Source organism: Anopheles nili, chromosome X (assembly GCF_943737925.1).
Source record: "Anopheles nili chromosome X, idAnoNiliSN_F5_01, whole genome shotgun sequence".
NCBI classification, from domain to species: Eukaryota; Metazoa; Arthropoda; class Insecta; order Diptera; family Culicidae; genus Anopheles; species Anopheles nili.
In genome coordinates this window covers 2,249,196-2,265,641 of record NC_071293.1, presented here as the reverse complement: position 1 = coordinate 2,265,641, position 16,446 = coordinate 2,249,196, and the positions used below count along the sequence as shown (strand labels likewise).

Here is a 16,446-nt window from a genome sequence, read left to right as displayed (position 1 = left end):
TTTCTGCTACCATTATTGACCGGGGTAAACCCATATGGTACGATCGGGCTGTATTGGGAGCGAAGGACGCAAAAGGACCCTTCGGGTGTGTGCGTGTGTATGTGTGTGTGTGTGTGGCAATACGGGAGCTAGCTAGCGAGCGAGCGACAAAAGGACCTCGAAAGGAGGGATAATTTGGGCCCGCACGAGCGCGTGTGTGTGCGTGCCTCGGGGAAGATAATCGGTGTCGTAAACGATTGGGAACGTGATAAAAAGAAGCGCAAGAAGAGACCCCAAGGACAAACACCTTCCCAGCCCGGGCGCTGGGGCCGAAGATGAAGAAATTATGATTTTATGACGGCTTAGAAATTGCCTTCGACTGAAGCCACAGCAGTAGGATCGATGTTCCGTACCTTGGGCTTTGTTTTGCTTCCTTTCGTCCTTGTTCAGGCGCTGGTCAAAGGGCTACCAGGCTGAACGCGAATGTCTGGCTGGTGGAAGCGTGTTTTGATAACTGTAATCACGAAAACCTGCACGGGCATTTCCGACTTTGGGAAGTGTCCTTTTTTGCGGCGTCACGAGTTTCTGAATGAATGTTAACGTTGGGCGTTTAGGGAAAGAAAAACACACGGCTCTAACACACGGCACATCAGGCGGTATTCGTTCAGGGAACATCCTGGATTGATAGCCCTTCGAATGAGCTGTCAGAGGACGCTTTCGAGGATTCTCGTTTGCTCGAGGGCGCCGATTTCGGGAACCCTCGGTTTGTCGAGCGCTTCAAAGCGAACGAAAAGTGAAACAGTTTTTTTTTACCCCCGATCAAACGCCAGGGGTTCCCGTTGGTCGGGGATTTTCCCACGAAAGCTAGTGCCGTATGACGTCCTAAGGTCCTTAAAGGAACTCCTCGGTGACTGATGGAGGCGCCAATCGAATGTCTGGAGTAACTGATCAATTTTGATGGATCAATTCTACAACAAGTAGAGCTCATTGCAACACCCACAGCATCTACACCTCAAGGAACTCTTTGACACCTCGAAATGGCACGCTTTTCCAGCCCTTTTCCGGCGAATTTCCATCGCGAGTCGACCGCGCGAGATCTGTCACACATTTGCCTACATTCGGACGCTCGCACGTGGCCCCATTGCGTCCAATTAGCGACACCGATTAATGGACCGGATCACTACGGCCTTTCGAAAGTCTACGTTTTAACCACGAGGGTGGAACTCCCTGCACCGTAGAAGGCCACAGAAATCACGACGCCCGGGTACGCGTGGCTGGTGTTTGAAGAAGCGATTAGAATCGTTCAGCGCCCGGGTGATACAATTACCGGGTGTCTACACACCCTTGGGACGTCACTCGAGAGCTGCGGCCACTTGAGAGAGGTGCACCAACGCGCGAATGGTCGAGCGAAGGCAAACCACTCTGCCACGCGAGGGGTTGTACCGAAATCGCATTATTCACGCACCACCGACGGGGATTGGGAAGGATTCGGCGTTGTTTGCTGGTTGAACAAAAAATACAACCGGTCGTCCTGCCCAACCATTAGCACCATTTTCTCGTGCGACTTTTGAAACGAAACTTTATCGCGAAGTGCCACCATTAGTGGGCGAATATTCCCTTCGTTTTTCATGACGAAATGGATTAGTTATCACGCAGCATACGGCCCGAGTGACAGTTGTAATTAAAATAAATAAAAATGTAGGCGAGCTTCTCGGAGATAAAACGCACACATGCTGCGTATGGCTGCTCGCTTGCAGTCGTGTAAAGTTCACGTTAATTGCAGCCATTTTGAGCCTAATCTGGGACGCAATCCTGGTACAAATCCCCCGTGGCCAGCTGAGCCGGCGCGAAAACATAAATCCCTTTGCTAATGAAATTGCAACTGGGCCGGGATTTGCGACGCCCGGAACCAATTAGTCAACGGGCACACAAACAACGAGCAAGCAGAAAGCTAGAACCTTAAGAAAACCCACCCGGCGGTGTGATTTTGTTTTTAATTCCAAGACGCAACGCAGCAAAAACGACCCGAAAGGACATCGCGAAAGGAGGCGAAACAAGAAAATAAAAACCGCAAACAAAAGAGTCGTGCCCACGGCGATGGGAAACCGGGGCGAAGGAAAACTCATTACAAAACCCAAAAAGGGACCCCAAGGCACAAAGAGCGGATTACATTAATTGGCAGGGAAAATATTGAACCATGGCCCCGGGGGCGGCCGCGACGTTTTTTCTTTTTTTTTTTTTTTGGGACAACCGGAATCGCGACACAAAGGACCTCGCAGGGCCGTTTTGCAGGCACAATCGCCTGATCAACTGGCAAATGATCAACGGTCGCGGGCCCCTTTTGCTTTTCTTTTTTTTTTGTCATGTTTTGTGTATGGCCGCCTTCCCGGAAAGCGGAAGGCAGCAATTTTCGCGCGATTTGCCGCCTTTCTGGGCGTATCCTGGACCAGTCGGAGGGCTTTATTAGCTCGTTGCGTGCGTTTTTTCTGTTTGCTTCATCCTGCGAGCGTCTTTTTAAGCGACGCTGAGTGTTTATTCGGCGATTTATTCGGCAACCCATAGCACGCGGGCTTTCCCACGAAAAGCTAGAAGCTGGGACGCTTTCACCAAATAATTGAGCTGCCCAAAAAGGACAATTCATACCCACAATGTCGCTTCTGCAGCAGCAAATTAACGACGAGTTCGCCAAATGGACGCGACGTGGCATGTGGCTTTATGAACGCCATTACAGCGAGAAGTTGCGATGCCAGGTTTTCGCCCCTGCAGGGTAATCGGCAACCGATTCGCAACAATAGCAGCAAGGAAAAATCTCCGGCAGTTAAGGGTGGCAATTAAACAATCCCAACCGAGGAATGAATGTCACAACGCTGCAGGCATGCTGGTTCATTAAAAAAGTGCAACAAATTCGCTCCCGTTGGGGAGGTTTTCGTGTAGGGCTTTTCACGGCTACCTCTACAACCGATCGTGGCCTTTGAGAGTGAGCGAGACGGAAGCCGTAAATATGTTGTCAAAATAGACCGCCCCACCTGAGTTTGGGGGTAGCACTTTGCAAAAGGATGCGCCTTTTGGGCAGTAGGTGAAGCGGTGTTAGTGTTGCTTGCTACCCTGCAAAAAGGACCCGTTAAGGACGAGCAAGCGCATGTCACTACCCGTGCAAAGGTGTGCAAAATGTCCTTCAAGGTAACGCGGGACCCATTCAAATGCCGAACCAGGAAAATCGGCACGCCCTTCGTAAGGGCTTCAGTACATTGAGCGCATTCCGCAGCAGGTAGCGCCGACATTAGCACTTCACAAAGACGATCTTTCGGGCGCGTTGTTAATGGCTTAGTAACCGGCAGGGATTAAGGGCTTAGTAGCGTCCAGTTTACCCACGATCTGTTTGCTGTCAACAGACCAAACCCTCTAGGGTTCTAGCTACCTTCTTCGTGAGTCGCTTTCCAACTTCTTCACTTTTTCCCGCCCTAGTGGGTGGTTGGGAGGACACAATCTCAACTCCCAACTCTCCCGACGCTGACTTCGAGGCTTCGCGACGAACGACGAGGACGATGCAACGCCCTCAAGGGCTTGATCGGTGGTTCGAGATTTCCGGCCTTCGCGCATCCTGGGAACGCGGGCCCCTTTGCATACTCTACCACCCGGCCGAAGGGAACCCGAGCTCTGGGGCCGCATTCACCTTTTCCCGCCGGTGAAATATGATGACGCCGCAAGGACCTCGGAATCCTCCAGACAATGCCACCGATTTCCGAAAGGACGGATGCGGCTCAGCTCACTTTGCGTAAATCCGTTCCATTCAGGACGGACTTGCAAGCGGAGGGTAAGCGAGAGGTATCTCCTCCTCCTCCTCCTCCTCCTCCTTTTCTTGCTCGAGACGATCAGGATCCTTGATCTGATTTCTTTTCTTCTTTGGGAGTTTTTTTTTTTGTTTTGCTCCTGCTGATGCTGCCACTGACATGGCTCTAGACGTTGTGCGCTTTTGTGCGTTTTTGTGCTTTCTGAGAATGATTCCTCCCGAGAATGATTCCAGTTTCCCACATACATACATACACACACACACACACTTATATATATATATCGAGCATTCGGAAGCGCTCAGGCGTGTATCATCGAGCGTGATGCCGCTGAAGATAAACGCGAATATGCTCGCGTCCGGCCTCGAAGTCCTCGAGATCCTTGAGGGAACAAAACGAGCCTTCGGTGCGCAACCGTACACGCCACCGTGGAAGCTGAGCCGTTTGCCTTTGTGTGTACATCGCCAGGACCTGCCTTCGGGGTCGCGTCGAGCTGTTGCTTGACTCCTGCGGCCATTGTCTCGCCTCGAGGCTTCGGTGTACGCTTACCCGTACTCGAGTGGATACGCGATCGCGACCCTGATAGTCGCTTTGTTTGGTGTTCTCGTTTGGCAGGAGTCCTGTGACTCGAGCATCCTCTAACCTTAGATTCTTGGGGGTGTATTCGGGTGAACCAGAAAAAAAGGCCCAGAATCCTGACGGAATGTGCGTCCTTTGCTCGGTGAAGGGCGTTGGAGATCTAAGAGTTAGTGAGCCATGGTTTCAAAGATTCTCAGGAAGAATTCTAGAATCGTAGAACTCCACAGATGCCCGAGATGAACAACAAAAATATGCGTCTCCAAATAAATACACCAAACAACGCGTGTTCTCGCCTGCCACAGCCCCTAAATGGAACAGACCCGAGCGGATTAACTGATGTGACACACGCGCGCAAGATGGCCGCGGTGAATGGAATGGCCGACACCGACACAGAACTCATATGTGCGTACGGAAAAGGCAAGGCATTGCAGAAAAAAAGGGGCCACAGCAATTATCGGTTCATTTGTCGGCTTAGGATTCGTATTTTGGAATCCCAGGGATTTCTTTCCGGCCGTGTCGGGTCACGTCAAACGTCGGGTTTTGAGCCCATTCCACGAAAGGATTACTGCGCGTTTAGCTTTACTTATCGTTCATTTATTACTTGACTGTATGCTTGTTTTGGGGCGGAAAGCTACATGCAGCATTGCCCTGTCTATTTTAGTCTTACTTTTAGTGCGCTAAAAATCCACGGCTGAGGGTGGAACCTACTTAAATCGAGCGACCTCGCTGGAGGTTCTCGCAGCCACCGGCTCGGCGCAATCACAGACGTTTAGCGATCCGTTCGTCCTGGAACCGGATCGGGCAGAGTTAACTAAGACCCATCGGGCATCAGGGCCTACTTCTGCCGGTAGAAATCGAGCAGGAGCTTAAGTAGTGGCGCTGGTCCGATGTTACGCCGGAAGAACAGCTCCTCGATGGTGTAGCTCGAGACGTTACGTAGAACGGGCAGTAGTTGGAGTAAGCTGCGGTAACGGTTCGTCGGGCCAGGTCGGCAGGTGTTGATATAGGACGCAAGTGCTTCCCGAGCGCCTTCTTCGAGGGCTCGTACTGTCGCAATCTCGCCGATTGACTTCGCGGACGCCGCGGAGGAACCGGACGTAGTTACATCCGAACCGTCGCTGCTGACACTTGAGATGCTTGTCTCGGCGTCAAACTCGCTCTTGTAGAGTGCGATTGCGCGCAGATAGACGTACTCGTTCGCGTCGACACGCAAGGCGGCCAACTGAGCCAGGATCTCCTGGAAGATCTCGACTTCCTTCAGCAGGAACTCGCTGACTTGACCGCCCTCGCCGCGGTTGTTGTTAAGGTACTCGTACGCAAGCAGCAGTTGACTGAAGTTGATCGGTGCGAGGTACTGCGCAACCGCAAGGATGAAGAACTCGCGCCAGGACTCTTCGAACAGCACGAGCTGATCGGCCATCGGGAGCTGAGTGAATGGCGTTAGGCTCTTGAGGAAGTTGACGTTCATAAAAAGCAGTTGGGCGGCTGATTCACGTAGGGCATCGACAGCAACCAGTGGGTGGGTGGCTTGCATGCCCGGGAAAAGTCCTGCCGCCACGCCAGGTGGTGGTCCAACAAGCGACAGAGGTCCTTGTGGCTGACCAACTGCTGCTGCTGCTGCCGCTGCACCCAGAAAAGGACCTCCAGCAGGAACTGATGGTGGCGGTGTTAAGAAAGGATTGCGTCCAAGCGACAGATCAAGCCCCATAGGTGGCTGATGGTGATGGTGGTGGTGTGCATGATGATGGTGATGGTGCGGGATCGGAATACCTGGCGTTAGCATCATGTCGTGACGCAACGGCGAATCCTTCGAGATGAATAGCGCCATCTGCTTGCGTAGTGTCGAGCTACGGGGACCACGCTCATGTTGAACCGCGTCCTTATTCATGCCCACTTCGAAACACTTCTTAAGCCGACAAGCTCGACACTGATTGCGGTGGGTTTTGTCAACCACACAGGCTGCTTCAGACTTCGATTTACAGACGTACTGACGACTGCGGCGAATCGATCGCTTGAAAAAACCGGCACAACCGTCACAGGCGTAGATTCCGTAGTGTTTTCCCGAGCTGTGATCTCGACACACCTTACACGGAACATCGTACAGGATGCGACCTACAGGGAGCAAGGAAGAAAAACCGTTAGCTCGGATGTACGATTCTCAACAATGCACCGGAAACGGACCCCCGGAATATGGGACGTTGCTCATTTGGACCAAATGAGCACCGTTCACGCCCATTTCCGGCCCATGCAAAAGGGGCCACAAAACCGGAAGCAACCGGAAGTACCCGTTCGCCCGTGGGAATCTCGGGGTGGGATACTTACTCGAAGAGGCCGGGATGCGCATGTGGTTATAGCGAGGATCGATGAGCTCCGGTGAGCTCACCGGTGACTGCATGTCCTGGCCACGTTCGCCCGTTTGGGCCGCCGGAAGACTGCTGAACATCATCTGAACGGCTAGAAGTATGTCTGCCGGTTGAGCCTGCTGTGGCGAAGGTTGATTTGGCGAAGCGTTTGAGCAGCACTTTGATGATGGTTGGCTGGCTCTTGAGCCGCCAGTTGTTTAGTTTTTCACAAGGGTTTTCCACGGACTTTTCACGTCACCCGGTCTCACAAGTGCACTGTAAATTAACACTCAACACTTCACCGCACTGTCACGCTGTTCTAGCTTCACAACACCGTGTGTGTCACGACTTCAGAGAGCAAAAGGATCTTGCTTAAAAGGATATCGGCACACCTGAGTAATCGTACGCTGCTCGTTTGCTCAAGGTTCAACACCGATTGATCTGCTTTCGGCACGATGCCGCCGCTTTAAATGGCACCGCACACACGGCCGCCGCCGGCGGCGTATCCTTGCAGCGGTTGCCGCGCACCAACACAGAGTCACCGCCCTGTCGGGCTCGCTCATTGGCCAGCGCTCGCACCCGTTCCAATAGGTAACACTATGCGCAGGCTCACAGCCCAAAGGCACGTATGTGTGCGAATGTATGGCAACGCTCAAGGATACGGCAAGAATCCGGACGAGAATGAGAGAGAAAGAGAGAGAGAGAGAACGAGATAGAGAGATAGGGGGAAAGTACGACCACGATACGGGGCGGTACCTGTCGAGATTCATTATCCTGGCACAGGTAGTGTAAGCGTTTGAATGAAACGTTGCGCGAACGCGCGGAATATTTTTGCGCGACCTCAGCAAGGATGATGCCTGTTGAGGCTGCTTTATCGCACTTGTATCAAATTTGCAGCCCGCGAACCGATACCGTGTGTCGACGCATTTAGACGGCGAAGCTGTGAAGGCTTTGCGGGGAATCTCTTTTGTGCAAAGGACACGACCTACGCCTGCCAGCTAACCGTCGGGTTGTGCTGAAATAAGGGCAACCCAGTCCCTAGCAACGGAACATACACAATTGGCAAAGGACAAAAGGAAATGAGAGAATCATGAACAAAGCTGTCGCTCGTTCAATTGCCGTGTGCGACTTTGAAAGTTATGGTTGAAATTAAATAGTCAAAGCTTAAATTAAATTGCTAAATAAGCAAATGCTCAAAAAGATCTCAGTGGTACTACTCACTCAGGTATGCAGCCGTATTCGCACAATCAATGTCATTCTGCTGGTTATTTAGTCAGAGGCTTGTGACAGCAAATTGATTTAACTCCTATAAGAAAATCAAGTGCTAATACAAGGTGGAAATCTTATGTATTTAAACTTGATTTTCTTACATAGGGCTCGTCGTAGCTTATCCGTTTGTATTCGATTGTAATTATGAAGGGCTAATATATTTGCTGGACCGTACCGTGAACACTCAAACTTGTTTCCTCAATGGCTGTTAGAAAAAAAGGATTACTTTGTCTCGGATCTTGGTGTAACGTCGTCCTTTTTTCTTACACTGGTACTGGTAGTGTTATTTATGTAATAAAATTATCAATATTCTAGCTTACTTGCATGGCTAATTATTGTGGTTTTTAACAAGAAATGTGGGCAGATGATAAGGTTGTTACAATTACTCCTAATAGCTTCAATTCCAGTAAGGTTGCATAATCCCATTGATCTAAATATTAGATGAACGGTATTTTGCAAAGCTTACTCTAGGATCATTATTGTCATCCTTCTGTGTGTTATCACTGCGATGCAGAATTTTGTGTAACAAATCAATCTTACATCGCTTGAGTGAGGATGTTACAGTGCATTTGACTATGCCAAGCTGTATAAGAAGGATTAGATTGAAAAAAAAAATGATCGCAAGACCGATTCAAAATTATAAAACAAAAGTGTCTTACGATCATTAAGATATGAATCCACGCTAACATGCTTCTTATTCATGATTCTTTCAACATTGAATCTCAGTCATTTGTAAAATTTAGGTTATTATCACTAGAAACCGACGTTATATGCATGAGGTTTTCGTGCTGTGATTAGAGGTTTTTTTACCCTGAAGAACTCAGAGAGTGCTCCAACCTGAGCATTATCTGATAAAACTTTCCACAAAGTATTGCATAACAATTTACATGCACCGTTTATGAAACGGAAAACAAGTGATTACGACACCCACACCGGAAAATGTAATGCTTCAGATAGCAGCTCTCTTGTTCATGCTAGTCATGGCAACCCCAACCGCGGAACAACCGTGGAAAACTCATCCCAGGGCAGCGTGAGAAAGTACTCCTCTTCACGGGAGGATTCCCACGCCGCAGCATCGCCCTTTCGAACAAATTCCGATAAACTTCGCGTCAGCTGGCTCGTCCTCGAAAGGGTCCGCGAAAAAACTACATCGCGCGATGTCCAATCGCTTCCGATTCGAGCGCGAGTTCGTTGCTCACCCCCACCACAAGGTCCTGCGCAGGGTACCGAGCGCAAAAGCTAACCGTAGTCATAAGGTCGCTACGTCCAACAGGGGTACGAATGGGCTCGGAAAAAAACGGACCCTTTAGCGAACGGAGCCGTTCATGAAAATGATGCTCCCGTACCCGGTAGGGCTTGCGTTTTCTCCTGCCTGAAGGGTGCGTATTTTGGTGAATATTCAATTAATGTGGCGATGAAAACAAACCCACCCTTCGGGAGATGTCTTGGCGTACCTGTCCGAGGCTGGAGCCTACCATAAAGGCAGTTCACGCCGTTCGATGTTCGCGTTGTGTGTGTACCCGTGTGCGCATCCTTGGTTAGGATGTTTTGTCGTGTTTTTTTTCTGTTTTGTTCAGCAACTTCGGGGGTGTATTGAGCCTATTTCAGGACGACCACGTAACGGGGTAGCCACGTCGGAATGGTCGAACAGTGGCACATCTCGATTCAGCTCTCGGGTGAGACATTAATGGTTGATTGGGCTTTGTCCTTCGGCAGGACCATCAATGCGAATCACCGACCACACGGATCCTTATTGACCTCGATGGGGGAGTTTTCGCATTACCTCACTGCGGGTTTTGCACCTCAGGTAGGAAGGTGTCCTGGACCTTGAGAGCGGGCATGATATCCACCGCGAAAACGGGACTTATTAGCGCGTTTTGAGACGTTGTCCGTTTTTTTTTTGTTTTGGGGTTGGAATCTAATGCAATCATCGACATTCTTATGCGGGTTGAACTCTTCCTCACGAACTGTGTATGTGTGTGGCGAGGCTGAGATGACAGCATACGATGCGATAACACCAACGCCGCTTGAGAGGCAATCCGGGCCTGGGCCTTTGTTTTGCTGCGAGCAACTGCGCATGTCATGATCGCACCAGCATAATGCAGGTAGCATTACATACACTCCATTTTATACAAGTGAGCATTGGAACAGGTACGCTACCACAAAGCGAGTGTTAGAACAATTACGAACATCTCGAGAAACGCTGCGGGTGTTAAGGATGGGAAACGCGAGGATGGTTAAGATGGCGCGCGCGCGCCCGAACACCTTCTTAAGGAGATTGGGTGGAGTCAGTGACCGTAAAGACGACCAATCTGACCACTAATCATGAGGCTTAGGTGGGTGAGTCCGTGCCCTCGCTTAGGGCCAGGATTAAGGTGAACAAAGGGTGAAGCTATCGGCAAACAAATCCCAAATGCACAGCCACAGATCGGCCCGTGTTGATCTTCTGGCCGCAAGTTGTCATTCAACTCTTTGAGCTGCCGGATGGGACCACCTCAATGGGACCACAAAAAGGAACAAAAACAGATTTATGAGCTATGATTTTAACAGTGTGGTAGCTCTTCTAACCAGTCGAGTGGAAATCCCTTCGTGATAGTGCGAGGATATGTACGCAAGCGCCTGAATGCATGCAATTTGGTAGCACTGTGAACGAGCTTTTAAAGCTCAAATGAGGTCTACGGTTAGAATCGTTCGAAAGTTACTTCACACTTTTTGGATGCGTCATTCTCTCAGTAAGCAAATAAAGTAAGCACGAAAGTAAGGAATGTTTCAAATAATTAAGAGAATTGTAAATAGCTTACTTACCCAAGTACGTGGAACGGAGCGAATTGCGATGAGCAGGAACAAATAGTGTATTGCTGGTTGCGTACATTTAGGCGCATTATGAACTAAACCACTTTCACTTTTCTTTTCACTGAACTGGAACTTTAAAAATAAAAAAAATAGAATTAATAGTCATGTTTTGGCATACTCCACACGAGTGAAAATTAACTTAATATGTTATACAAACATTGCTCACGCTTTGCAGCAGAACACTGTACATTATTCTACTGCGTGAGTTAATTTGTTTAACCCGAAGTCGTTGAGCTGCGCATCAATGATATTGACCATACCCAAACTAAAGGTCATAACCAATTTGCCCAATTTATCGAGCAAGATTGCCGCCGTTTATTGCTACCAGGCATTGATTCTCCCAGCAGTGAAACCGGTAATCACAGCTTCTTCTCCACTATTATCTGCTACCCAGATGGAATTGCGCGACAGCAGAAGCTCAACCGGTTACCGGTACGTGCTGCCAGCGAGCGTTATCAAGATAGATTGCTCGCCCACTTGGGTGAGATGTCGACGCATTTGATAGCTGTTTGCGCATGTGCTTATCATTTGCAGCCACCGAAGTATCCGTTCGCTTTATCTCACCGGTTGAACAAACGAAGCTGCTCTTGTCTGAAGCGAGACATGAGAAATGGCGCATCTTCGGCGTTGCAATCATCACATTCCGGCTGGCCAAAAATGGGATCGGTGCATTTACCAAGCGATTTTGCAAGTCATCGCATCAAACACAAAAAGGTCTACAAGCTCCGGGCAGATGAAGCGGCTCACCTACTGCGCTTGGTCAAGTACTGGCTGTTTCCGGGCACACGACAAGCGGCACACGATACTCGAGCCCTGACCGTGACTTGCACGATTAGGTCCACCGAGATTGGCCCTGACAATTGCCGCAAATTGATATCAATTCAAATGTTTGCATAGTACGTCGCTCGACCACCAGAGTCCGTTCTCGAGACTGGTGTCTTGTGGAGCTCGAGCAGGTAAACCCGGTTCAGTATTTTGGTGGCCGTTCTCGCGACGAGTCACAAATCAAACGCAAGTGAGCACGTGTTATAGCGAACGATGGCTTCGTTGTTGGGTGCGCTCGTGGCGGGCTTAGTGTCCCTTGAGGGTGCCCTGTTGATGGCCCTCTTTGGGCTTCTATACCTCTACGTGGCACGCAGCATGCGTTACTTTGCTGATCGTGGTGTACCATATGTGCCTCCAACACCTCTTCTCGGTAATGGCGCTGACTTCCTAACGCGTAAGCGTCACATCACGGACGTGCTAGGTGGCATGTATCAGAAGTTCGCGAAGCATCGCTTCTTCGGCTACTTCGATTTTCTCTCACCGATCTATGTTGTGCGTGACCTGGAACTGGTGAAGCAGATCTGCATCAAAGACTTCGATCATTTTGTCAATCATCGCATCCAGCTGGACGAGAACCACGATCCACTGTTCGGGCGAGCGCTTTTCGCGATGCGTGACTCGCGTTGGCGTAACATGCGTGCTGTTCTGAGTCCAGCTTTCACTGGTAGCAAGATGCGATTGATGTTTGGGCTCATCACAAGCTACTGCGAGGCTGCCGTGCTGACGATTCGCTCTGAGATGGACGCCGGCGGACAGGCTGAGCTCGAGATGAAGGAACTGTTCCGTCGGTTTGGAAACGACATCGTGGCCACGTGCGCCTTCGGCATCGAGATCAACTCGTTCCGGGATCGTGCAAACGCCTTCTATACGCTCGGTAAGGAGCTCACCAACCTGGAAGGCCTACAAGGCCTGAAGTTCCTCGCGTTTTCGTCCTTCCCACGGTTGATGCGCACCCTGCGGTTGCGGCTGTTTAGCGAGAAGATGACACGCTTCTTCCGACACGTGGTGATGGACACGATCGCGCAGCGCGAACAGCGTGGTATCGTGCGCCACGACATGATCAACCTACTGATGCAGGCGCGCAAGCAGGAGTTGCGATTCGACGAGAACGACAACGTTGAGACGGGACCTTCCAAGCGCACTATGGGTAAATGACCAAATGGAGATGTTACTCGACCTCCACTAACTCTGCGAATGGTTCTCTAATCCTGACAGATTGGACCGACGATGACGTGACAGCACAGTGCACGGTGTTCTTCTTCGGTGGCTACGACACAGTCTCGACATTGTCCGCATTCATGGCCCACGAGTTGGCTGTTCACCCGGACGTACAGGAACGTCTGCGAGCGGAGATCGACACCGTGAGGACCGCTCTCGGTGATACTGAAAAGCTATCCTACGAGACATTGCAAGCGATGCGCTACCTCGACATGGTGGCGATGGAGACACTGCGCAAGTGGACCCCAGCGCCTTTCCTGGATCGAACCTGCACCAAACCGTATGTGTTGGAGGACTACGACGGCCGCAAAGTACAGCTGCAGAAAGGTGACGGTATCTGGGTGCCAGCGGCTGCCATCATGCGTGACCCGCAACTCTTCCCTGAGCCTGATCGTTTCTGGCCGGAGCGATTCTCCGCCGACAGTTCATCACCAGTCGACTCCTCTGCTATCCTGGCGTTCGGACTTGGACCACGCAACTGCATCGGATCCCGGTTCGCGCTGATGGAGACGAAGGCCGTGTTCTTCTATCTGCTCTCACACTTCCGGCTTGAGGCAGGCCCACGTACCCAGCATCCGATACAGCTCAAGAAGGCCAGTCTGGCACCGTCAGCCGAGAATGGCTTCTGGATTCGGTTCCGGCTGCGCGAGGACCAGCGTACTGTGTAGGCCTTTTTGAGGTGTTTGATGCCTTTGAGGTCTGCGTCAGTTAAGCCCTGAGCGCACATCGATCAACTACGCAATCAACTCTATGGCCCAAGATGACCACGCTTCATCATATCGTCCTGTTACGTATAAGGCTAGCTTGGCCAACCCAAATACACCCATACTCCCATATACTACCAATCACGCCTAAAAGCCGTATATAATTTCTATCAAATACTTATCAATCCTCCCCCTCCCCTATACCGGAATTATCTGCCGCATTCATCTAGGAATAGGAACGCTAGTAGAAACAACGCCCGATGGTTCATCCACGGCACACATGTCTCAACTGCCTGATGTCGGTGTCTCCTTCGCATTCCTACAAGAGCGTGAGATTGAACATTGATTAAGGATAACGATCGAGGACCGACATTCGTTAGATCACGAATAGCTACTTACCGTTTAAAAGCGGGCTTCACTGGACAACGGCACATGTCGCCGACCTTCCCTGTTGGTATATGCCAATGACATGGTATATTCCGGCCAACACCACGGGGAGGTCAGGGAAGGATTTCGTTGGCCATTGTTGCTTATATCTACCTAACACTACGCTGCTGATCTTCGTTTTGAGATACTACTACTGTGTGCTTTTAACTCTCGCCCTGTTGACTTTACTCTTTTTTCTCATGCAAACATCAATGCGATTCAATCTATGGTTTTACTCACTTCAAACTACTAATGATCATAAGAGAGCGGCTTATTCTCCTTACAGTAGCTTGTGCATTTTACTATTGCAATCATTTAGTCCTGTTCGAATGGATGAGATAACTATTTGTATGGATACCGCTCAGCAAACTGAGTCTTTTCTTGATTTAATATTGGAAAAATAATGTGAATTTTATTTTCACCATGATGCCATAGTATAGTTTCCAAATTGTTGCAATAATAATAAGACTTTCCACCGTCGAGAAAACTATTAAAATATACGCTATCCAATAACTTTAGTAATAATGATAAAAGTCAGCCTTCTAGCCTTTCAGTTGGTTCACACCAATGGATCGTGAATGCTAACTGTTATTCCCGGGTTCTAAGCACCTTAGCTAATGGTTGTACTTCAGTTTATAGAAGTACAACCACCTAGAGATAATTTAACTAATACGAAAGGAAACTCTTGTCTGCTATTAATCAATAAGGAAACGTTGCAAATTATGTTGAACATATCATGTGATGATTTGATTTTTACTTTTGATATATTATAGATGATCGTCATACACTACTGTCATACTATTTTATACAGTGTCCATATGTTTCATTGAATAGATGCCTAAAATAATATAATATTTCTTGAATTAAATCAACATATTTAAAATGGTTTCTGATACTAAGAAACATGTAACCTACCATGACACTATAGATAACGAAGATATTGGATTCCTATTTGTTTTGTTATTGTACGATTTTTTTTGTATTTTTGATGTTTTGGATTTTTTTTGTGGCATGCCAATGGCTTGGCAGCAACAGCACAACCACCACGCTATCCAGATGTTTCGTTTGACATGTGCTTAAAAGAAAATGAAATTTCTTACATTAAACCAGCAATTTTAAAACGTCTTCTGATGCTGAACGTGTAACTTACCATAACACTATGGATAACGAAGATCCTGGATTTCTCTCAGTTGTTGTTAATTTTTCGATTTTTTTGTATTTTTCATTTGCTGTTCAGTTCCGTTTTTTGTTCGAGAGACAGTTTTGTAGGCTTCTATCTCTCAGTTTTGTAAGCTTTTAATTTTTTTATAGTTTCTGAATATCTAAACGAATAGCTTTTTTTTCTATTTTTTGTTGTTTTTTATGCAGTTATAGAAGTGATCCCAATTTTAACACAACTTTGCTACTATCTTTCTGTGGAAATGAACGTGTAGGCATCAAGGTGTTTAATTCAACATGTGCTAAAAAAAAAGATACTTGTTGCATTACACCAGCATAGAACGACTTCTGATCTTGTGGGCATGTAACTTACTGTGGTCTTCTACACAACGCCTATGCAAATCCACTCACTGGCCTTCCCTGTTAGTTAATGCTGATGTTGTTGCATAATCCGGCCGGCACCACGCGGAGGTAGGGATAGGATTTTGCCGGCCATGATTAAACATTTTCACAATATTTATCTGCGTATTGTCAATGTGCGCATGAAGATTTCTATTTTTATTTTAGTTGTTAGTTTTTCGATTTTTTTTAATTACTGTTGTTTTGAGAGTACAATCGCAATGGCATGGCAGCAACAGCACAACCACCACGCTATCCAGATGTTTCGTTTGACATGTGCTTAAAAGAAAATGAAATTTCTTACATTAAACCAGCAATTTTAAAACGTCTTCTGATGCTGAACGTGTAACTTACCATAACACTATGGATAACGAAGATCCTGGATTTCTCTCAGTTGTTGTTAATTTTTCGATTTTTTTGTATTTTTCATTTGCTGTTCAGTTCCGTTTTTTGTTCGAGAGACAGTTTTGTAGGCTTCTATCTCTCATTTTTGTAAGCTTTTAATTTTTTTATAGTTTCTGAATATCTAAACGAATAGCTTTTTTTTTTCTATTTTTTGTTGTTTTTTATGCAGTTATAGAAGTGATCCCAATTTTAACACAACTTTGCTACTATCTTTCTGTGGAAATGAACGTGTAGGCATCAAGGTGTTTAATTCAACATGTGCTAAAAAAAAAGATACTTGTTGCATTACACCAGCATAGAACGACTTCTGATCTTGTGGGCATGTAACTTACTGTGGTCTTCTACACAACGCCTATGCAAATCCACTCACTGGCCTTCCCTGTTAGTTAATGCTGATGTTGTTGCATAATCCGGCCGGCACCACGTGGAGGTAGGGATAGGATTTTGCCGGCCATGTTTAAACATTTTCACGATGTTTACCTGTGTATTGTCATTGTGCGT

The 16,446-nt window shown here is 48.2% G+C and overlaps 2 protein-coding genes and 1 long non-coding RNA gene across 3 annotated transcripts; 1 reads left to right on the top strand and 2 right to left on the bottom strand.

The window, feature by feature from the left end:
- Positions 1-5,181: 5,181 nt before the first annotated feature.
- LOC128728834 (protein tailless) lies at positions 5,182-6,792 on the bottom strand. Its single transcript, XM_053822482.1, has 2 exons — positions 6,669-6,792; positions 5,182-6,458 (listed from the first exon to the last, which is right to left on the bottom strand). Exons 1-2 carry the CDS (start codon positions 6,790-6,792, stop codon positions 5,182-5,184), a joined length of 1,401 nt encoding a protein of 466 aa, XP_053678457.1.
- Positions 6,793-11,817: 5,025 nt separating this feature from the next.
- LOC128728858 (probable cytochrome P450 9f2) lies at positions 11,818-14,694 on the top strand. The gene is made up of 2 exons (XM_053822507.1): positions 11,818-12,782; positions 12,851-14,694. The coding sequence occupies exons 1-2, from the start codon at positions 11,849-11,851 to the stop codon at positions 13,519-13,521; spliced, it is 1,605 nt and encodes a 534-aa protein (XP_053678482.1). The 5' UTR covers positions 11,818-11,848; the 3' UTR covers positions 13,522-14,694.
- Positions 14,695-14,732: 38 nt separating this feature from the next.
- LOC128729210 (uncharacterized) lies at positions 14,733-15,437 on the bottom strand. The gene is made up of 3 exons (XR_008411056.1): positions 15,134-15,437; positions 14,899-15,058; positions 14,733-14,821 (listed from the first exon to the last, which is right to left on the bottom strand). It is a non-coding gene; the product is annotated as an uncharacterized LOC128729210 (long non-coding RNA).
- Positions 15,438-16,446: the final 1,009 nt, after the last annotated feature.

Excerpts from the sequence above, each read along its gene's own strand:
- LOC128728834 (XM_053822482.1), bottom strand. The coding sequence starts at position 6,792 with ATGATGTTCAGCAGTCTTCCGGCGGCCCAAACGGGCGAACGTGGCCAG. Across the intron at positions 6,459-6,668 it reads GCGCATCCCGGCCTCTTCGA|GTCGCATCCTGTACGATGTT; the intron begins GTAAGTATCCCA and ends TGCTCCCTGTAG.
- LOC128728858 (XM_053822507.1), top strand. The coding sequence starts at position 11,849 with ATGGCTTCGTTGTTGGGTGCGCTCGTGGCGGGCTTAGTGTCCCTTGAG. Across the intron at positions 12,783-12,850 it reads ACCTTCCAAGCGCACTATGG|ATTGGACCGACGATGACGTG; the intron begins GTAAATGACCAA and ends TAATCCTGACAG.